The sequence below is a fragment of the Chelonia mydas genome, chromosome 5 (assembly GCF_015237465.2).
Source record: "Chelonia mydas isolate rCheMyd1 chromosome 5, rCheMyd1.pri.v2, whole genome shotgun sequence".
Classification (NCBI taxonomy): Eukaryota; Metazoa; Chordata; order Testudines; family Cheloniidae; genus Chelonia; species Chelonia mydas.
This window is the reverse complement of record NC_051245.2, coordinates 92,357,171-92,381,113: the sequence shown is the minus strand read 5'-3', so window position 1 is coordinate 92,381,113 and position 23,943 is coordinate 92,357,171. Positions and strand designations below refer to the sequence as shown.

Genomic DNA, 23,943 nt, shown 5'->3' with positions numbered 1-23,943 from the left:
TACTATTAAAACCCTTCAGAACTGTTCTGTCACACGTAGAAAAAGTCTTTGTTCCTCATCCTACAAAAATTTGGATTTGGTCCCTCTTTCATTTCCTGGATTAGACTTTTGTACTCCAGTCCTAGCTCCCGTGTTGTAACCAATTATATCCTTTCCCCTCCTTGGTACAAGACAAGGATGTCCCCCTCCTCCCCCCTGTTTGATTTGGCTTTGGAGTCAAATACAAGTTATAGTGCCTAGCGTTCCCAAGAGATGAAAATATGCCAACATGCTGATTATACATTTTTATTCACTACCAACCCTCTTCAGACCATCCCCAATATTATAAACTGCTGAATTGTTCAGGAAAATTTCAGGGTAGAAAATAAATTGGCATAGGTTGGTGACTCTCAGTATCTCTCAGGGGTGCTCAACTTTCCCTCTCAGATTATAGTTTTCATTGGCAGCAGGCGGAAATCAGGTAGTTAGGAGTCCTCTTTTCCAGAGACCTAAGAAAAATAGTCAAAATTAATTTCAGTTCTTTTATCCCACAGATGGTATTGGATTTACATAGATGTCAGGCCCTCCTTCTATTCAGGCAGAGTTAAAATATTAAAAACGAATGTTCTCTTGTGACTTCTACTTGTTCTTAGCTCCTTGCTCTGTTTCTTTTCAAAATTAATAACACTTTTAAGAACTCCTTGTGGGATATGGGCAACAAGCCCAGATTATTCTTTGAAAAAATGCAACTGCCTTTGGTCTACTCAGCTATGTATCCTGAATCATGAGTAAGGCAACACAGTGGTGTGTCCCTCTCCCCGACACCCAGGCTGTCATATACTTTAAGGCCAGAAGGGACCATCGTGATCATCTAATCTGACCTCCTGCACATTGCCGGCCACAGAATCTCACCCACCCATTCCTGTAATAAGTCTATAACCTCTGGCTAAGTTACTGAAATCATCAAATCTTTATGTAAAGACTTCATGTTACAGAGAATCCATCATTTACTCTCGTTCAAACCAGCAAGTGACCCGGGCCCCCAGGCTGCAGAGGAAAATGAAAAATCCTAAGGATCTCTGCCTATCTGATATGGGGAAAAAAATCCTTCCCAACTCCAAATACGGTGATTAGTTAGTCCCTGAGCATGTGGGTGAGACCCACCAGCCAGACACCTGGGAAAGAGTTCTCTGTAATAACTCAGAACCCTCCCCATCTGGTGATCCATCTCTGACTGTTGGAGATATTTGTTAATAGCAGTTGCAGCTGGGCCATCTGACTCTGTAGGCCACCTCATCATACCATCTCCTCCATAAATTTATTAAGCTCAGTCTTGAAGCCAGTTAGGATTTTGTCCCCATTATTCTCCTTGGAACTTTACTCTTTTGATGGTTAGAAACCTTTATCTAATTTTAAGCCTAAACTTGTTGATGGCCTGTTTTATATCCATTTATTCTTGTGCCAATATTGGCCCTTAACTTAAATAACTTCTCTCCCTCCCTGGTGTTTGCTCTCTATAAATAGATCAGAGGGATAATCATATCTCCCCTTTGCTTTTGTTTGGTTAGGCCAGGGGTTCTCAAACTGGGGGGTCGGGACCCCTCGGGGTCGCAAGGTTATTACATGGGAGGGGGGTGTCATGAGCTGTCAGCCTCCACCCCAAACCCCGCTTTACCTCCAGCATTTATAATGGTGTTAAATATATTTAAAAGTGTTTTTAATTTATAAGGGGGGTCACACTCAGAGGCTTGCTATGTGAAAGGGGTCACCAGTACAAAAGTTTGAGAACCACTGAGTTAGGCTAAACAAGCCAAGCTCCTTTTTCTCCATTCCTCTGATCCTCCTAGTAGCCCTTCTCTGGACCAGTTTGAATTTATTTTTCTTAAACACGGGAGACCAGAATAGCACACAGTATTCTAGAGGAGGTCTCACCCGTGCCTTGTATAGTAGTAATACACTTCCATAACTTCACTGGAAATACCTCACTTGATACATTGTAGGATTGCATTTGCCTCTTTCATGGCCACATTGCCTTGGCAGCTCGTAGTCATCCTATAATTGACTAGTACGCCCGGCTTGTTTCTCCTCCTCTGTCACTTCCAATTGATAAGTCTTGTTATTAGTCCCTAAGTGCATAATTTTGCACTTAGTATAGATGCTCCCGGGTTATGCAAGACCCGACTTACACAAATCCGCACTTACAGAAAAAGTTCTGTAAGCTAGAAATAGGAGGTTGTGGGGTGGATGTTTTTTTGGGGTTTTTTTTGGCATAATGGTTTGGTATACGTTTCTGACTTATGCAAAATTCGAGTTACGCAAGGCTTTCCGGAACGGAATGATTGCGTAAGTCGGGCAGTGTCTGTACTATTAGTTTTCATCCCATTTCTATTACTCCTGTTTTCAAAGTCGTCCAGATCTTCTTATGTGATATTCCAGTCCTCCTCCATACCAGCAATACCTCCCAACTGTGTGTTTATATGCATGTTTTATTAGCACACCACTTTTTGTGCCAAGGTCATTAATGAAAATATTAAATAAGAGTGGTCCCACGAATGATCCCTGAGGAATTCCACTAGTAATTACCTGCCTTCCTGACAGTTCATCTTTCCGCATGACCCCCTTTAGTCTTCCCTTTAATCAGTTCCTTACCCACCTTTCAATTCTCATATTCATTCCCATCTTCTCCAGCCCCAGTTGTACATATAGGAGGGAATTGTCATCCCACTACCACCAGAATCAGTCCTAAACTTAAACTTCTACCCTTTCTTTAGGGAGAAATCAGTCACAGTTTTGCTGCTCAGAAAGCCTGGTGTCTGGTTGCTTCTAAATTTAAATATCATTGTCTTTAATTTGGGATAACTTGAAAAATGTACTGCCCATAGACCTATTCTTTGGCCTGATAGGATTAAAAAGAGATTTTGAGCATAAACCACATAATTAAAAATATTCCTTCATGCCTCACCTATGCAATCTGTTTTAGAAACTGAAATCCTTTGAAAAAACTTTGACCGGGTAGAGCTCGGATCGTAGCCAAATATCTAATTCTACAATGGTAGAAGTTCCAAAGGTGCCCAGCTACCAAAGATTGGTACTCTGACTTGGTTAGCCTGCCGGCAGTGCAATAAATAATGTTTAGTAATATTAACAACCAAAATGAATGTATAGATGTATGGTCTGCATTTTTTGAAGTATTGGATAATCAATTTAATTCCCCAGTGGATAACCTTGTCTGCAGTGCCCTCCAAGACCCTAGGACCCACTCATCTTCTGAGACTATCCCTTCCATCTCTTGTATCCCCCCACTCCGCCGCCCTTTCCTCTCTGTTTTATCATTTTTCTCTTATTCTTTTTTACTTACCTTTCAAGCTTTTTTTGGTCCTCTCTTCACTTTCAATACCATTTTTCCTTCTTTTGCCTCCCCCCCCCCCCGTGTTCTTTCCCCCTTTCTAAAGACGTGATTCTGGAGAATAGTTTGATCTTACTTGTATTACCTATCTTATTGTATAATCTGATAATGTTTCTCAATTCCAAGTTAGATATCTTTCTTTTCTTTCTCATCTCTGTTATATTTATTAGCTGTGTTAAAATAATAAATAAATAAATGCCAATGGTGAAGACTCCTCCACAAACCTTGGTACGTTTTTTTTCAAGGATTAATTACCCTTAAAACTATGTGCCTTATTTCCAGTTTGGTTTGTCTAGCTTCAGTTTGCAGTTATTGGATCTTGTTCTGCCTTTGTTTGCTAGATTAAAGATCCAATTATCAAGCACCTGTATCCCATGTAGGTACATAAAAACTCTGATCCCTTAATTTTCTTTTTGTTGAGCTAAATAATAGACTCAAGAAGCTAAGTCATTCTGAAACATGTTTTCCAGTACTTTAATAATTCTTGTGGCTTTTTGAACCTTCTCCAATATATCACATCCTTCTTAAATTATGGACATCAGAATTGGATGCAGTATTCCAGCAGTAGTCACACCAGTCCCAAATACAGAAGTAATATAATTTCTGTATTCCTACTTGAGATCCACCTGTTTATGCATCCAAGGATCATATTAGTCCTTTGGCCACAGCATTGAACTGGAAGCTTGTGTTCATTTGATTATCCACCGTGACCATTAAGTCTCTGAGTTATTGCTTCCCAGGAAGAACTCTTTATAAAAAGTCTTTATTCATAAAGATAGTTGTGGGGCTGGTATCCTTTTACTGATGGAAAAACATCAGTGCTTATCTTTAAAAGTTCTAGAATGCCAGTTCTGAGGCTTAATTGTTGTTTTCCTTTGTACTATAAATTTTGGTTTAAAAACAATAGTAGGACATGATGAATGACACTGTTCCCTGTCTACCCAGCAGTGCTGAGTGGTATATGGTGGGTATGTTTGGGAAATCTGTGTCTCTAGGAGAAGGAGAAGAGGCTATAAACTTGCTAGATGGCTTATCTCATTCTTGCTTTTGCGGTTTTTGCATTAGGTCTTTCGTATACATATAACATACCTTTCTCAAAGAGCAGTTACCAGTGATTTTCAGTCAAAGTAGGAGAACATACCAAATGGGGTCCTGCAGGGATCTGGCCCGTGTTTTTGTTTGTAATGTATTTTCATTAATGACTTAATGATGATGGAGTGGAGAGTAAAGCTCATAAAATTTGCAGATGATACCAAGCTGGGGGAGGTTGCAAGTGCTTCGGCGAGCAGGATTGAAATTCAAAATGATCTTGATAAATTGGAGAATTGGTGTAAAATCGGCAAGATGAAATTCAGACTGATGTAAGGTACTGCACTTAGGAATGCAAAATCAAATGCACAAATATAAAATGGGGGAAAAACTGTCTAGGCAGTTGTAATGCAGAAAAAAGACCGGGGTTATAGAGGATTACAAATTGGATATTAGTCAACGATATGATTCTGTTGCAAAAAAATGCAAGTGTCATTCAGGGATATTTAAACAGGAATCAGAGTAGCAGCCATGTTAGTCTGTATCCGCAAAAAGAAAAGGAGTACTTTTAGTCTCTAAGGTGCCACAAGTACTCCTTTTCTTTAAACAGGAATGTCATCCACAAGAATGACATTTGGCACTGGTGACACCTCACCTGAAGAACTGCATCCATTTTTGGGCATTACGCTTTAAGAAGGATGTGGACCAATTGAAGAAAGTCCAGAGGAGATCAAGAAACATAAGAGGTTTAGAAAACATGACCTATGAGAAAAGATTTAAATAATTGGCCATGTTTAGTATTGAGAAGGTAAGACTGAGAGGGGACCAGGTAATGGTCTTCAAATATGTGAAAGGTGGTTATAAAGAGGACGATGATCAGTTGTCCTCCATGTTCAGTGAGGGTTGGACAAGAAGTAATCAGTCTCATTTTCTGCAAGGGAGATTTAGGTTGGATATTAGGAATAACTTTCTAACTATAAGGAATGTTAAGCTCTGGAACTGGTTACTTTGGGGCTGTGGAATCCCTGTCATTGGTGGTTTTTAAGGACAGGTTAGACAAACATCTCTCAGGGATGGTCTAGGTAGTCAATCTTTCTGCTAGGGAGGGTGAGGTAGATGACCTTTTGAGGTCCCTTCCAGCCCTATATTTCTTGAATTAATGAGCAAATCAAGTTTGCAATTCAAGGCTTACAGTGAACATTTTATGCATAACAAGCTCAGTGATTAAAATTATTTAAATATTTTTTCAATAATAGAAGAGAATATGGTAGAACTATAAGGTGTGTTTAAACTAAAATATTGGTCTTTGTGAAAATAATAATAAGAAAAACGTTTTAATGAGTGTCTGTTAGTAAAGACACAAGTGTCAAAGAGGCTATCGTATATCTCTGCTTGATAAAAAGCAGGCAGGAAGATGCTGAAGGAATTCTCTGAACCTGGTTTATATTTTACTTCATGAAATTATCAGTAATAAGCATGTGACTTAATAAGCATATCATAGGCATAATGTGTAAGAGCATGATTGTGTGTATTTTTCTTAAATTCAGTAACGTAGTTGGGTTTTATTTCATTTCAATAATAGTAATTGTAAATTAATCATTATTTTAATTAATCTTCTTTGCATCAGTGTTGATGGCTTCACCTCACCACTAATGTTAACGTGTTCTGTTTTCAAAGCATCAGGCAATGAAAAGACACGGTGAAGCTTGGGCTGAAAGCCTACGCTACAGGAGACCTGATTTTGACTGCATGACAGGTTTGAGGCGTATCACTCTCAACTGCAATACACTTGTTGGTGATCGAGGTGCTAGAGCTTTTGCAGAATGTCTTGGAGAGGACCTGTGGCTGAAAGGTATGGTAAAAAATTGTTCTTTGCTTCTAAGTAGGGTGACCATATTTCCCAGAGGTAAAACGGAAGACCGGGAGGGGTTTGGGTGAGCGTCACTGCTCACCCAAGCCCTGCTGTGCGGGGGGCTGGCATTGCTGCTCTCTTCTTCCCTCCCCCCCGCACCCCGAACGTTCCTCCATGTCCCATTTTTTGGGAAAACTGGGCATTTGTCCCATTTGCTTTTGACAACTGATGATCAGGTGGCAAGAGCAAATGGGACAAATTCCCAGTTATACCAAAAAAATTGAGACCCCTGGGACAGGGCTTAAAAAGTGGACTTTCCCAACCAAAACGAGATGCACATTGGCACATTAGAAATTGTCTTAACAGTAGCTGATTTGCATCTGTAATAAATGTATAGGTAATATTTTCTAAGTTTCAGTATTTACAAGCTGGGGATAACGCTTACAAAATATAAATCTAGTAGCTAATATGTGGAGAGGTTTTATAGAAGAAGAAATAATGTTTTCATGGTGATTAGACACTACTTGGTATTTAATTCTAATTTTGGTAACTGTAATTTTGTGAAACTCCTGAACAAATTTTGGTGGCAGTCTTATAAGGGTCTTCATCTACTGTACATAAACCCTAAGGTGGCTATAGAATTCCAGATATCTTGGCTTTCTTACAGCTCTGTAATCTGGAGTAATTTATTGGTTGTAGAACTTTATTTTACCTTTTCAGTATGTTTGACTGTGGACCACATCTGGGAAAATACTGTGGCTGTACAACATGAAAGAATATTGCAAGATATGGCAAAGCTACAGCAAGTTTAAAAGTATTGGATAATACAATTATCTGCATAGTGATGTGTCGTCCCCCTCCCCCCGTGAAATACTGAAGCCAGTATTTAAAACCTAAGTTATTGAATTTATTTGTCTCCCAGCAGCTGTTGATTGGTGTTGAGCACCATTACGTTTAATATTGCCTTGCATATTAGACCTTGCTTCACTGCTGTTCAAGTTAGCAATTTTCAAAACCAATCATAAAGATAACTGAGTGTATGCGATGATGCAGTAGGGATTTTTAATTTAATGTAAATGTTGTTCAGAAATATTGTACAACTGCTATCATTTAGTGCAAAAGAGACCATTCTAGTCAAGAGTATTCTGGATTTAAACATAAACCTTTAAATTCTGCTGATATTTCAGTATTTTAAAAACTTTTAAAAGAACAATCCTCTTTCTATTCACAAATATTTATTTTCTTTCATGTTTGTCCAGCAGCCTAAGTTTCCTCTAAGCTGCGCAGCAGCCTTTTAAATGCCATACAGGTGCTCAGGGCAGTGGCCGGGAGAGATGTCTCTCCCTCGGCCACGGACCTGCTGCAGCTGCGGGAGACGCGCCCCTTCCCCAGCCTCAACCCAGCCTGGTTCGGACCTGCCGCGGCTGTGGGAGAGGCACCTATCCCACGGCCCCAGCCTCGGAACTGCCACAGTGGGGAGAAGCTCCCCTCCCGCCCAGCCCAAGTGCTGCTGTGCGGGGGAGTCCTCTCTCCCCGTCGCAGCCCCAGGGCAGCCTGCACCCCAAATGCCTCACCCTTGGCCCCACCCCTGAGCCCCCCACCACATGAATTTTGTTATGTGCACCAGTATGGTGGTGATGTGTCATACATCACCTCCATATTGGTGCACATCACCTCCATACTGGTGCACATAACAAAATTCATTCCACACATGGGTGGGAAAAATTAGAGGGAACACTGCCAGCAGTTGTATCTTGAAACTTTGATATCTGATAATGACTTAAATGTTAATCTCCATCCTGCATTTAAAATATTACCTTAGCTCTCCCTTGGGTAGAGTTCAGAATACTATTTATTTATGTATTTATTTTGGTTACTCGCAAGACTCTTAGGTACATGCATGTGGATGTTTTCATTATGGATAGATTAATTATTTGAATTATTGGTTTTATGTGATGCAACTGAGTAATGTTTAACCTTTTTAAATATTTCAGCACTGGACATGCAGCAGTGTGGAATTTCTAATGATGGGGCAAAATCATTGTTAGATGCTTTTCAAACTAATACAACTCTAGTGATATTGGATGTAAGAAAAAATCCATTAATTGGTACGTACTTTTATCTGTCCTTCCATTCTGATTAAAAAACAAAGATATTTCATTTATACCTTTTTAAAAAATGTAGCATTTTCAGAAAAATTAAACTAGATTTTACTGAATATTTGCCAAGTACATTTTAAATAAAGGGAGATGTTGACTTGTTTTATCTCGCTTTATTTCTGTGAATATTAGGGCTGTCAATTAATCGCAGTTAACTCATGTGATTAACTCAAAAATGTTAAAACTGTGATTAATCAGAGTTTTAATTGCACTATTAAACAATAGAATAACAATTGGAATTTAATATTTTGGATGTTTTTTCTACATTTTCATATATATTTTATTCTGTGTTGTCATTGAAATCAAAGTGTATATTTTTTATTACAAATATTTGCACTGTAAAAATGATAAACAAAAGAAATATTGCACTACAGTACTTGTATAAGGTGAATTGAAAAATACTATTTCTTTTGCATGGAGTGAAAATTACAGATGCAGGCATAAGTATACTGACGCATGAAGAAAAGGGAGCGTGTCAGTATATTTATACCTGCATGTAACTGGGCCCCGGCGGCGCCTCCTGCTGGTCGTCTTAAGGAATTAGCATTCCAGCCTCCAGAGCACTCTCTTCAGGCCGGTGTCTCGCCTTGCTGCTGGCTTCTGTGACCCTCCCAGGACCCTGGTGCCCCTTTCACTGGGTGCTGCGCCCTGGCAGTACCCCACAGTTCTGGGTCTCCCCCTCGCAGGGTAACCCCCCACCCACTATCCCTACCTCGCCTCATTTGTAGGCTCCTGCCAGTCACCAGCTAGCCCCCACGCCCTGGGTTCAGACTGCAGTATCACTCATCACAGGCAAGGTTGGGTTTGGACCTGCTGCCTCTGTGTAACCTTGGGCTGTCCCCTGCAACCCCAGTTCCTGTTGGACCAAATGCTAGGCCGCAGCCTGGGGCTTTCCTGGCTGGAGCTCCCCAGCGCCTCAGGCCCTTCCCCAGCCCTGCTCCAATCTAGATACTCTGCTTAGGTCCCTGCAGCCAGGTCCCTCACTCTCAGAAGCTAGAGAGAGAATGCTCTTCTGCTCCTGGCTTCCCTGGCTTTTATAGGGGCCACTGGGTCTGTTTGGGACATGGCCCCCAGCTGCGGCTGCTCTGCCAATCAGCCCAGCTCTTCCCCTGCCCCAGCCCTCTCCCAAGGCTATCTTAAACCCTTCTGGGCCCGAGCGGGTGTCCACCCCACTACACTGCATCTGTAATTTTCACTCCATGCATCTGAAGAAGTGGGCTTTTTACCCACAAAAGCTTATGCCCAAATAAATCTGTTAGTTTTTAAGGTGCCACCGGACTCCTTGTTATTTTTGTGGATACAGACTAACATGGCTACCCCTCTGATACTATTTCTTTTGGTTTTCTTTCAGTGCAAATACTTGTAATCAAACATAAATATGAAGTGAGCACTGTACACTTTGTATTCTGTGTTGTAATTGAAATCAGTATGTTTGAAAATGTAGAAAACATTCAAAAATGTTTAAATAAATGGTATTCTATTATTTAACAACGCAATTAATCGTGATTAATTTTTGAATATTTTATAAAAAATAATCTAATATTGAAATTAATTAAATGAGTTTATTTTTGTTTCACTCTAGATCACACTTTGATGAAAAAACTTATTGAAAGAGTTCTCATGAATGGAAACAGTGCCAGTTCAGAGGTATGTTTCAGGCATTCTGGAATGACTTCTGTTTATCTATATTTGGATTTAAAACAAACCATGATATTATGACACCATGTGATTCTGTACAGATTAGTATAACTGTTTTTATTTAATATTAAATAAAAACAATGTTCAGGTTGCAGTTAAAATCACCAAAGTTTAGAAAATGCAAAAGTTAAAGCACCAGCAGCAGCATTAACTATGCCACTTTGAACATCCTGTATGTTGTAAAATACACAAAATATAAACTAATAAAACAGGAATTAGTTACTTAACAAAAAAAATAGAAATAGAAAACAGTGCAAATGTACAACATAATCAAGTTAAAAATGCTGTTGGAAGTTCTGTGTCTTCTGTAAGCTCTGATGTTTAGTGGTCTTTAATTGGTCAACCTTAATGTCTCAGTAAAGCTGTTCTTTGTGTTCCTAATTCCCTAGGTTTGGAAAATAACACCTAACCTAAAATATATGATAGTTTTTTTTAAAATCCGTGAATTAAATTCTTCTTTGAGTGATTGCACATGTCCATTGTGCCCCCTGTGTACAGTTATTGAAGATCTTTTTATCTCACTAGTACCCTTTGGAACAGTCCTCTGCTTTGATGGCCACACCATCTTGTACTGTGGTACACCAGGTCAAAGTCATTATGAGACCCCCATCCCAGCTTCATGCCTAAGGTGCTCTCAGATTGGTACCTAGCACAATGTATTTCTCTCCCTGTATTCTTCTCCAGACCCCATTCCCACCTATGGGAATCTTGTCTCCCGACCGCAAGTGTAAATAGGGTGTTCTGCTCTTACTTGGAAAATACCAAACCTTTTATAAAATCCCCAATAAGTTATTTGTAGCATTTGGGGAGATGTGAGGGAACTAGAGGCTCTCACTGGATTAGGAGATGTATGAAACATTATTACATCTCACGTGGGAAACCAGTACACTCTACTATAAAATACATACTCCCTGAGAGCCAATGTAGCATAATTGCATTAGGCAAGTTCCCTTAATGAAGATAAGCACAGCAGCATTGTGCTTATCTTGGATTTAACTTATAATTGGATTTAACAGGTTTCAGAGTAACAGCCGTGTTAGTCTGTATTCGCAAAAAGAAAAGGAGTACTTGTGGCACCTTAGAGACTAACCAATTTATTTGAGCATGAGCTTTTGTGATGAAGTGAGCTGTAGCTCACGAAAGCTCATGCTCAAATAAATTGGATTTAACATTGTGCTCCAGGGCTTAGTTTAGGAGACTTACGCTACAATCCATATTTAACTAAACTCCTAGCTCACTGTCCTTCTGGTGGACCTCACTATATGTTAGTCTCCCACAAGTGGGAAGACGCAAAGACCTTGAAGAAGAAAGGGAGATTACTTACCGGTGACTGTTGTTCTTCAAGAGTTACGTCTGTGTATTTGCTCTTTCTGCCTACCTTCTCTTCTGTCTCATAGTTCTATATAACATCAGGTCTCTGCGGTTAGGGAGAAGGAACTGAGACAGTTGGGGATTGCACACCTTTATATGAAGCATCTCCCAAAGGACACAGCTTTTCAAAGCAGTTCCACATCTCAATGCCAGAGATAGTGTATCCCACAAATGTGAATACAAGTGTGAAAATGCAGACGTGACTCTCGAAGAACAACTGTAAATGGCAATTAGCCCAACTGTCAGACCTGCAAATTCAACCTGGACTCTGAAAGTCCAGCTGTGTTCACTCTTGCTTATATTTTGTGGTTAATTTATTAAGCTTCACTTGCAGAATCTTTCTGTTGTCTTATGAGCCAGATTAGAATCCAGTTAACTTCCCCATAATTGTTGGCTCTGCTGTAAAAAGTAGTAAAAACCTTATTTTTGTCCATAAAGTATGTAAATCTGACTCTAAATACAAGGAAGGCAGATCAGCTAAGAAAGATAAAGCTGCTTTTACATTAACATTCTTTTCTGATCATCACCACACTAATAGAGAGAATCATAAAATCCTACCAGAATGCTCTTAATAATTTCATGCGTTGGGGGTGTAGGATTTTCTGATGTGACAAATGCTGTTGTATTGATGCCAAGCTTTTTGGAGCCAGTGTCTTCCAAGGGCCATTACATGGAGGCATATACTTCAAAAAGCAAACAAAACACTGGAATAGATACTTGGAATATAAAGCTAGAAAAATACTGGTCAGACCCAGTCCTTTTTGAGAATCATCTAGAGCAGCACAATGTCACCTTGAAGGAAAACAGTAAATTCAAAGCACAGCATTTCCTTTGATCTCAATACACTTCAATTTTAGTGTGAATTCTTGTGATAAGTGTGCCCTATTGGCATGCCCTATCACTGCAAGCACTGGAAAAACAAAACAAAACAAAACTTGATGCTGTTTTAAAAAAAGCTGTATTTTATTTGTAATATAATATCTTACTAGAAAGTCTTTATTACTCTGGAGAACTTTGGCTTGAGCCAGACATTCCAACGAGTCAGCTCTGTAGGGGAGCATGGAAAGCAAGTACCAGTTTTTTCCTTTTTACAGGGCATGTTCTGTTTTTCTTACTATAAAAGGAGAACTATTGCACAGAGGAAGAAAAGTTGGATGGGGGTGCTTCAGAGGTGTTCTGGGAACATTTGCCTGCAGATAGTACGATGTTTATATCCAATTAAGTTGGACATTATTTTCTTATAAGAAGTGATCACACCCTCTAAAAATCTTGAAGATTTTTAACTCATTCCTGTTTATTGAAAACTCAAATTTGTTAACAACGCTACATAAGTTAAGTTTATTAAATAAAATATTCAATATAGAAAAGTAATCTTTAGCATATTAGCTATGAAACTCCAAAGCCAGTACCTCCGGAAATATCAATTACTAAAATGAAGTTAACATTTTGGGGGTTTTGTGTTTTTTGTTTTTATTTAATGTTCTAGTACAAGTGGCTGACATCTCCTTCAAAGGATATTCTCAAACCTAAATCAAAAAAAAGAACTATTGTCCTAGGAAGTGGTCGGAAAGGAAAAGCTACTATTCGTATTGGTAAGACTGCCTTCCCTTTCTCTTTGAAAGAAATCAAAAGTTATTTCTAAGCTTGTCAGTTCTTGCTTTCTACATGACCCCATCTGTCTAGAAAGAAGGCAGTGAAATTGGTCCCAAGAGGATGGCAAATACAAATTGTAATGACACAGTTTTCATTTACTTTATACAAACACTTCATCTCTGTATGATGATTTTACTATACATGTTGTTGATCTCAATAGTGAGAGAAAAATAAATAGAATTTTTTTGTGAAGAACAACAGCAGGTGGGAGGAAAATTAGATGTAGTGCTTTTGGTTATGAAATAACCATTGAAACTACATTCTTAAACCAACAATTAGCCCCTAGCCATCCCACAGATTAAAAATACTAGCTGCTGATCTCTTTTGTTCTGTTCTTATGTTGATCATCACTCTAGTCATTAACTGGGATACCTTTTATGTTGATGACATTAGACATAGCTAATAGTACTTTCCCTATTAGAACAGAGGTAGGAAAACCTCAGCTGTAGACAGGTTTCAGAGTAGCAGCCGTGTTAGTCTGTATCTGCAAAAAGGAAAGGAAGACCTGTGGCACCTTAGAGACTAACAAATTTATTTGAGCATAAGCTTTGGTGAGTTCCACTGAATGCATCTGATGAAGTGAACTGTAGCTCACGAAAGTCTCTAAGGTGCCACAAGTCCTTCTTTTCTTTTTTCTCAGCTGTAGAGTTTCCCCTCTTTTAGTTTGGAAAAACTGAATTGAATAGTTTCAGCCCCTCTCGTCAAATTTCACTGCTTCCTTCCTGTTGAGGCATAAGAGACCAGACTGCATTTAGGGTTTGTCTAAACACAAAAGTTTGTAATGCTTTACCTTTGCTGGTATAGTCAAAGTAGTACAAACCCCCTAGTGTGAATGCAGTTTTAACTGTGTAAAGTTTTTTTTATCAGTATAATTTATTTCTCTTCCTTTACAGGAAGGTACTGTTCTACCAGTATAATTGTGCCCATATGAGGGGTTCTATTGGTATAATTATTTCCGTAAAATTTGACACCCTAATCAAAATATTTTTATTGGTACAAAAACTGTGTCTAGACCAGGCCTTATTCTTTTCTTCCCCTTTTTCCTGGTGCTTGGTAGAATTAGTAACATTCTTTGAGTTCCTTTTCTGTTTGAGAGGTAGCAATATTTTTCAATAGACTGTGTACTTAGGTTCATGCAGAATGAACTGAGAAGCGATCAAAGATACAAAAGCAAAAGATCCAGTAATTTGGGAGCAGCATAAGCAGTGATCCCACATGGCCAGACAAGAACACTTTATGGAAAATCAGGTGAAAATTTGAAGATTAGGAGTCAACAACTGAATTCCAATCTAAAACGAAGTAGAATAAACACTTCAAAAAAACCAAAAACCCCAACCCTGAAAATGTGTTTTAGAATAGCTAAAATTTGCCCAGTGTTCTATGTATTTCCTAAAATATAAAAGTTCTCCAGATTTTCTCATTGCTACCTGAATCAGATTCCTACTTCTGCTGATCCCATTTCACATCAATTAACACACAGTCAGTAGAAAAGCAAAATAAGCACATCTGAATGATGTGTGCTGTATCAGCAAGACCCTTTCCTTCCCTCCTAGGATGACTTTGCCATACTTTACGCACTCTTTGAACTGCTATGGCTCTTGGAGGCTTGGCAGCAGATAGTTGTCTATTTTTTCATGTCTCAGGCTTTCCATAGCAGACTCTCCACTGCCAGCATAAGATAGGATGAATCTGGCTCTATGTGTGAATGGCAGTCCTGTCGCTTCTTTACTGCAAGTAAACCTGCTAATTTGAATAAATTAGTCAAAATGTTCTTATTTTGAATATATATCTCCTAAACATGGGCTAATGAATGCAACACATGATAGTCTAAATATTTTTTTAAAAGGTTACTAAAATCCTATTTAATTGCATTTCTTTGGCTGTTTCTCTTGTTTTAATCTTTGCTTCAGTGATTTGGAGACACAGAGGTAAGCATAATAAGTCAAGCTGTGCAGAATCAGTAGATTTCAAAGGGCTTGAAATTGAGGCGGTTGTGAGGATGGGGAGACAAATTCCTGCTGCTGCTAAGTTTTTTTTTTTTTTTTTTTTTAACCCCTCCTTAATCCTAGTTACTTGCTAAACTGTGACCAGGAATTTTAAATCCCATCAACATCAATCATGTCTTTTTACACTCCCACCAGATTAGCAGGATTATGGAATGTCCTCCAGAGAAATATAACTCAAAGTAAAATAATGTATTTCCATTTTCAGACATTTCACTGAGGTAAATGATATAAACTTCATGAGCATTTCGAGTGTTGCTGGTTCTAACTGATGGAAGACCAAAGGTGGGGTGGGCACTTAGCTATACAGTCAGGAATGTGGTGCAGTCCATACTGTAAGCTAAATCAGCCTCTGGGCTAATTGGATATAAGGATATATTCTCACTTTCTTGGTACTGAAGAATACCTGAACTATTTTCACTCAAGCATTCAAAAACGAAAAATTCATTCTTAGTCAGAAACTCACTCTGAAAAATTTCAGCTGGAAAGGTGTATGTTTGAGAAAGTTATGAGCAGCTGAAAGAGGATCCTTAAAATGGAAATGTCAAAGCAACCTTAACTCTAGCTGTCTCCCCATGTTGTAACTGTAATGAACTCTCTCTTCTCTCCGTATTCCTGCTTTACGATACAGGATTAGCATCTAAAAAGTCCACACACCCTGGAAAGAGTCCATCTGATAAAGATAGCTATTCACCAAAACCATTACCACCAGGTGCATATGGTTTCCTACCTTGGCGTACTGCAGCGCGTGCAAAGAGGTGCAGGTGAAGTATTGAGAGCATGAGGAAGAAAATACAACATGCAGATTCTATCTTGGATTACGGTAGAATAAGTGGATGTGGTTTACAAAGGTCATACTGTAAGCAGGGGTGGGAAACTTTTTTTTTTTTAAATATGGAGTTATAGTATCTCATAAAACTGGAAGGGACCTTGAAAGATCATCGAGTCCAGTCCCCTGCCTTCACAGCAGGACCAAGTACCATCCCTTACTTTTGCCCCAGATCCCTAAATGGCCCCCTCAAGGATTCAGCTCACAACCCTGAGTTTAGCAGGCCAATGCTCAAACCACTGAGCTATCCCTCCCCCCTAATTCAGCTGATCCATTCCTTTTGTTGAGTCATATCACCTAGCATTAGTGACAACACTTTTTAATGCTTGTTACTCCTTTTAGCTCTGCTGTGCTAACACAACTGAGAGAGGCTGAGCAGGGTACTATTCCTTCTTGTACATCATCAAGATAATTGTTTACTAAGTTCTAATCAGTTTATGCAACCATACAAATAAACGTATAATTTATCTCTTTGTCATGTTTCTCCATCAGTCTGCTTTTGCCACACAGATTCACAAAACAGCCACTTTCTTTACTACTTTCCTACCTGGCTTATTTACCTGTCTGTCTTTTTATTTGCTGTGTTTTTCACCTAATGTGGAGTTAATTGAATTTCCCACATCTGCTCACTTTCTGTGACCTTTAAAAAGAAAGAGTGGGAAATCTTCCACAATTGAGACAGCAGTAAAGGTGCAAGAAATTGACCACTGGATCTGGGTGATGGAGGATCTTTGTTGAACCTCATCATCCAGGCAGGGTAAGGTATGCAGAAGTTTGTAATCCACTCTACGTTAGCGGAATTGAGCAGCTCCTCAGAATGGGAGACTGTGTTGTTTGTGGTCAGAGGAATGATAGAGTTGGGGACACAAATAGTGAAATGGGCCAAAATTCTTCTCAGGTTAGAAGGGGCTAGCAGGAGGAGGTAATGGCCATGCATAGCTCCTAAGCCTTACAGGAGTTTCCTGACCCTCCTCCACCCCCACCCCACCTTGGGTGACAAAACTGACTCCAGACAATAGCAGAATAAATGTTAACTTCCACTACCCTAGCATATTCATTTTGGTGTGTTCACTTAATCATAACTTGAAAATTTAATTGGATGCTCATGAATGATGCCGCATAATTTAATGTGGCTTGGCTACATCAATCAGCATGAGGGATGCCTTGCTGCCTAGTTTTTAGGCCTATTGTGCAACATACTAAAAACAGCTTTGGTTACACCTGAGCTAACCTAGTGAAGACAGTTGGTCTGCACAAGTGTTTCAGAGGGCACAGACCAGGCCACAGTGATCTATGCATTCATGACTTCTTTTGCATCTTGTGTCTAAGAGTGAAGCCACAAACATTGAAAAACTCCAGCTGGTACAAACATAATAGCAGTGGTTGCTGTAAACACATTAGTTTGGGACTCTGCTTTCTGCATTAGCTCCCCATTGAATATAGAATACAGTTCAGGGTTTCTCTCATGATACTAAAATCCCTCAATGGGATTGGCCCTACCTACCTGTGATACCACCTCATTTCTGACCATGACCTCCCAAGGTATCAGTATTCCTCTAGCACAATGAAATTATCAGTTGACATGGCTCCCATCACCATAATCTTTGAGTGCTTCCCAAATATTTAAAGAGACATTAATATTGTTATTTCTTTTTCTTCTGAGTTTGTTGGTGAAATTATTTCACTGGTTTATAGTTGTTTGTTAGGTGGAAGCCTGTGAATGCAGGGGACAGAACTTTCACAGAAGCTGGATCTAGTTTGAGGCACTCCCTCCTGTGAGGAATGAGACGGACCATAGACCTTACCGCTTTCAGAATTAAATACAAAACTTATTTCTTTGACTGACTTTCCCTCAAGTTTTTTTGCACATCCACAAACATAGTCCCCCTTCAAAATATTATAATCAGGATGTTTCTGCTAGAGATTGGGAAGGAAGAAAGAGTAATTGTTGCTATTTCTGGGTTGTTTGTTTGTTTGGTTTTTATTAAGGTGCTCAGATACCAGGGCAGTAGGTGGACTTTATAAGGACTTAAAAATACTGAGAGCATAATTTTGAAGGCACTAGGAATGCACAGGTGTAACCGAAGGAAAAATCTGGTTTGCTACAGCCTTTCTTGCTGGTGGTGATGCACAAGAAGGAAAGGATGCAGCTTACCATTATGAGCCTAGGTGCAGGTCTAACTTTTAGTTTACAAGTGAAAATAGTTCTTCTTTTTTTTTCTTTTAAGCAATAATTTTGATCTTGCAAGCATTGAGACATTGGAATCCACAACACCATTTTTACGTAGTTCCTGCATGAGCAGGTTTGGCCAAGGAAACGCACAATGAAACTGTACATGTAGTTACAAATAATTTATAAAATTAGAGGCCAAGATAGGCAGAACTGGATGCCTAAAGTTATGTTCCTGAATACATATTTAATCATTTAAATGAGACCTGATTTTCAAAACTGTCAAGCACCCAACATATCTTATAAACTCCAAAGGCAGCTGCAATGGTGTCACATTAGGCTGCTTATTTAGGTATCTAAATATGGACTTAGGAGCTTAACTTTAGGCACTTAATTTTGAAAGCGTGGCCTAAATCTTGATTAGAAAGTAGAGCTACTTTGTTGTACAGAATGATATTTTAATGAGTTTGTTCAAAGAATCCTGTAAAGTATTTTTATACCGTGTTTTAACTTTTATTTCTTTTGAATATCTTAGCAATGTGTATTTGTAGGATCAAGACCTTTAATCAAAATTATACCTTGAAATTGCAGTGTTGACAAAATTACAATATTTTTCTCAAAAAACCCACCCTGATTTAAACATATCATTGTAGGGGATTCCCAGTGGATGGTACCCAGGAGTTACCACTGAAGTTTCAGGTATGATTATCAGCTACATATCACTAGGTAGGCGCGTGTTGCAGTACTGTAGATAATATGCTGAACAAATAAAAAAAATCCTTTTGTACCCAGAGAGCTTCCAGTACAAAACCACAAGCTGACAAAACAGAAGTGGAGAGTGTTTTTTATGGCTTAAATGGTTCCTGGAAGCATGGAAACTGTTTATGTGAAAACACTTCATGGTCACACTTTGGGGAACATTTGGGAAGAATTTTTTTTTTAAGCAATACTTGAGGTTTTATTTTCTTCCTTTGTGTCAGGTTTTTTTTTTTATTGTCAAATAAGTGGTTTTAATACTATTTTCTGAGTTTGTTTTTTAAATTAAGCAAATCTATACTTGTAAGACTCCAACATAACTAAGAAGAAGATAATTAAGATGGCATGGCTTTGCATTTTTTATTATCAAGGATGTTTGTGGTTCGAAAACTCCATACTACAGCATATCTTATCCCCCTCTCAAGCCTTTGTAAAGACTAATTCCATACTGACTTAAACTGAAATAAATGTCCATATGAGAGGATTACATTGATTTCACTAAATCAGTACAGTGTTCTCATGTAGACAGGCCTCAGTTGTTGTTTTTTGTTGTTGTTTTAAAATTTAGCTTAAAAAAATTGAAATATTGAGTTCGGTTAATTGTTTTATAGAAGATACTGAGGGAAGAATACTAATGAAATCACTGGCACTGATCACCTGCTTTGAGGTTGACATCATTTCATCTGTTACTGAAAGCATGACCATCTTTTTGATGGTAATTTAAAAAAATTGTCTGTAGGGGGCAGAGAACCCTGACAGTTACAGCAAAATTTGCCATTCTCATATTTAGGTGGGATTTTAATGGAATAACGTCACTTTTGCTCTCAACTGGAATCTGAGCTGATCAGGAATTAAAGCAGCTTCCAGCATAACTTTAGTATTTCAAGGAGCTGCTCTAAGTTATGACCTTGCCTGGGGTACCTCTGAGCATCTTTGCAACCCAGAGCTGTGCAGAATTACTGAAGCACTGTGTGCTATAACTCTGCCTCTCCTGCCTGCAGGCAGTCAGGCTCCCATCTGTCATAACAGAACTTAAGAGATCTCTGGGTAAGACAGTGGTTAGGATTTATCTTATGTATTACCTGTGTAGGGGGAATTCTCCCTTGGTCTGCTAAGGGGCTTTTATGGCCCCTATGCACTGTTACAGCAGAATTCAGGGACTGAGGGGAGAATCCTTCCCCATGTTTTTATTTGTACTATTAGGTGTCTTACACACTACTGACACTGCAGTGTTTCAAAATAACTGTCAAACTGTTGTTTTTGATCTTCCTGAGGCAGTGAGGCTAAATGTGTTGTCACTCACAACCACTGCACTGTATGTTCTGTGGAGATGTGCTTACATACAAACATGAAGAACCCTGGCATAATTGTAACAAAAATTTACCATCCAGGCACAACATTTACCTCTGTGCCCATTGTTATGATAATGAAACAATTAATATTTTACTAGTTTCTGGTGCTTAAAAAATACTCTTCCTGGTTGAATAAAATGTTTCAGGTCGAGTATAAAGAGAGGCTACAAATAAAGTAAAAGCGTCTGACAGGTGATACTCTGACAGGTGATACTCTGCCCCATTTTGGCATAGGAATTTCTTTTCAAAGGATTTATCATTCTCTTTCCACATGCACACTTATTTCTAGATTGTGTGGAACTATTTAAAATGAACATGTTGCAACTGATTCAGAAGACAGAACTGGGTGGATGACAGCTTCTAATCGGAAGTGTTCACTAATATTACATGACTTATTTCCTTGTTAAGCATTGTTTAATAATGCTCGTATGTTCACTTATTTCATATAAGCAGACAGGCATTCCTGTGAAAGTGACGGTGGAAAGTGCTTCTACATCTGAAACTGAAGAAACAGAAGGGGCTTTAGAGGACATTATGCATGATTCTGATTTGACAAAATCCCCAGTTAAAACTAATGTAAGACGATATCAACAATTAAGGGTAAGAAGAAATAATTTAATTCTTCAGATTTTTCAAAAGCTAAGTGTATAGAGCTTCTATTTTTCCAGAAAAATGGGGTTTTAGAATTAGGTTTAAATGGGTAAATAATCACTCAAAGGGAAATCTGAATATTTGCATTCTTCTGTTATAACATATGGCATATATGCCTCAATTCAACAGGGTATTTTAAGCACAACTCCTGTCTTCAGTGGTTAAGGAGAACAGTTTGTCACCCTTCTCTTTACAACAACCTTTTACATGCTTGAAGACTGTTATTCTGTCCCGCATCAGTCTTCTCTTCTCCAGACTAAACAAACCCAGTTTTTTCAGGGTTTCCTAAGGGGTCATGTTTTCTAGACCTCTAATCATTTTTGTTGCTCTCCTCTGGACTTCCTTCAGTTTGTCCATTTCTTTCTGGAAGTGTGGTGACCAGTACTGGACACAGTACCTTATCAGTGCTGAGTAGAGTGGAAGAACTACTTTTCGTGTCTTGCTGACATTTTTCATGCTAAATAATATGCTAGAATGATGTTTTTATTTTATTTTTTTGCGACAGTATTACGCATATTTAGTTTGTGAGCCACTGTAAGCTCCAAATTGTTTTCTGCAGTACTCCTTCCTAAGCAATCATTTCCCATTTTGTGTTTTTGCAATTGATTATGCCTTCCAAAGTGGAATACTTTGCATTTGTCCATATCAAATTCCTATCTAATTCAGACCATTTTTCTAGTTCGTCAAGATCATTTTAAATTTTAATCTTGTCCTCCAAAGTGCCTGCAATCCCTCCCAGCTTGGTATCTTCTGTAAAGTTTATAAGTGTACTTTCTATGCCATTATCCAAATAATTTATGAAGACATTGAAGAGAACGGGATGCAGGACAGATCCCTGCAGGACCCCACCTGACATACCCTTCCAGATTGACTGACTGTGAATCATTGATTACTCTCCGAGTACATTTTTCCAACCAGTTGCACATCTGCCTTATCATAGGTTTGTCTAGGCCAGAGGTGGGCAAACTGTGGCCCACGGGCGCCTCCTGCCTGGCCCGAGCTCCTGGCCCGGGAGACTATCCCCCGGCCCCTCTACCCTGCTGTTCCCTCTCCCCCGCAGCCTCAGGTCACTGCGCCGCTAGCGCAATGCTCTGGGCGGCGAGCTCCTCTCGGGCAGCACAGCTACAGAGCCGCAGCCTGACCGGGCGCTCTGTCTTGCGCGGTGGCGCGGCTCGCTCCAGCTGGGCGGCGCGGCTGCCTGTCCTGGCGCTCTGAGTGGTGTGGCTGTAGCGCCGCCAGGCACCAGTGTTCCAGGCAGCGTGGTAAGGGGGCAGGGAGTAGGGGGGTTGGATAGAGGGCAGGAGAGTTCAGGGTGGTGGTCGGGTCTAGGGTGTGGATAGGGGGCAAGGATGGTCAGAGGGCAGGGAACAGGGTGGTTGGATGGGGCAGGGGTCCCGGGGGGGAGGCAGTCAGGAATGAGAGGAGGGGTTGGATGGGGCAACGGGGGGCGGTCGGGGCGGGAGTTCCGGGGGCTGTCAGGGGACAGGGAGTTGTGGGGGGTGGGGTGGGGCAGGGGTCCTGGGGGGGGCTGTCAGGGGACAGGGAACAGGTGGGGTTGGATGGGGAAGGAGTCTCAGGGGACGAGAAGCGGGGTGGGGAGTCGGATGGGGGTTGAGCCATGCCTAGCTGTTTGGGGAGGCACAGCCTCCCCTAACTGGCCCTTCATACAATTTCGGAAACCTGATGCGGCCCTCAGGCCAAAAAGTTCGCCCGCCCCTGATCTAGGCTGTATTTCCCTAGTTTGTTTATGAGAAAGTCATGTGAGACATATCTAGACTTTAGTAAGGCTTTTGATACTATTACATCTACTGCTTTTCCCCACCCTGTCAAAGAAGGATATTAGATTGGGTTGATGTGATTTGTTCATGACAAATCCATGTTGTCTGTTACTTATCACTTTATTACCTTCTAGATGCTTACAAATTCATTGTTTGATTTTTTTGCTCTGTTATATTTGGGATACTGAAGTTAAGCTGACTGGTCTATAACTCCCTGGGTTTTCCTTAGTGCCCCCTTTCTATAGATAGATAGATACTATATTGCAATTTTTGAGTCTTCTGGGATCTCTCCTGTCCTTCACGAGTTCTCACAGATAATCACTCATGGCTTAGTGATCTCTTCAGCCAGTTCTTAAGTATTCTAGGCTGTATTTTGTCAGGTCCTACTGACTTGAAGACACTTTAAGTAATTCTTAATTTGTTTTTTTCCCTAATTTAGCTTCAGATCCTACCCCATTTACACTGGTACTCACTGTTAGTTGTCTGATCACTGCTAACCTTTTTGGTGAAAATGAAACAAAAATGGCATTTAACACTTCAGCCATTGCTGTGTTTTCTGGTACTGTCTTTCCCTTCTCGTTTGAGGAATGAGCCTGCCTTGTCCTCTGTCTTCCTCTTGCTTCTAATGTATTTGTAAAATGTTTCCTGATGTACGAATCTATAAGAGCAATAATGAGGTGGTTATTTCAGTTTTCTTAAAAATTCATAGAGGGAGTAAATGTATTTTTAACATAGTTTTTTTTTAATTAAAATACTTTAATGTACCTTGTACAAAAATATTTTAAAAAGTAAATTGAAATTAGAGTTACTTTAAAGCTCCATTTGCAGTCGAGCTTTATAGTAACATCTTTTTCATTTCCTCGTTATTCTTCCCAATTCCTTTGCTTGCTATCTATAGCAAAATGAAGAGTGACAGCAAGACTCCCTGACAGCTGCTACAAACATCTTCATACAGAGTGTGTTATAATGATGTGTGGAAGAGAAGGAAAATAAGGGGTTTGTTTTAATGGTTCAGTAATACTGATATGGTAATATAGTTGTATTACTATAAAACACTCCCCCTCAGGTAGAATAACTTAGACACTGAAATGCTAGCTGTTGAGAATCTAGTTTGCAAAAGATACCTTGCCACCAAGTTAACATAGTTTTAAACCACACACTTGCAGTGGTTTTAGCTTCAGATCACTCCATTTGAGCTATCACTCATTGTATCTGATTGTACTGATTAGGTTCTTAAAGATTTATCCAAGGACATAG

General features: G+C 39.5%; 1 protein-coding gene across 12 annotated transcripts in view; it reads left to right on the top strand.

The window, feature by feature from the left end:
- The window catches only part of CEP78 (centrosomal protein 78), a 51,672-nt gene that overhangs the window by 14,031 nt on the left and 13,698 nt on the right, over positions 1 to 23,943 (top strand). For 6 of the 12 annotated variants that reach the window (XM_043547153.1, XM_043547158.1, XM_043547154.1 and 3 more), the window contains exons 6-12: positions 6,092 to 6,266; positions 8,261 to 8,374; positions 10,008 to 10,072; positions 12,981 to 13,086; positions 15,782 to 15,914; positions 18,803 to 18,848; positions 20,711 to 20,857. In XM_043547153.1, coding sequence (XP_043403088.1) covers positions 6,092 to 6,266; positions 8,261 to 8,374; positions 10,008 to 10,072; positions 12,981 to 13,086; positions 15,782 to 15,914; positions 18,803 to 18,848; positions 20,711 to 20,857 — 786 coding nt within the window. Of the gene's footprint in view, positions 1 to 6,091; positions 6,267 to 8,260; positions 8,375 to 10,007; positions 10,073 to 12,980; positions 13,087 to 15,057; positions 15,076 to 15,781; positions 15,915 to 18,802; positions 18,849 to 20,707; positions 20,858 to 23,943 lie in introns of all 12 variants that reach the window. The other 6 variants (XM_043547150.1, XM_043547148.1, XM_043547149.1 and 3 more) reach the window with 3 other exon arrangements.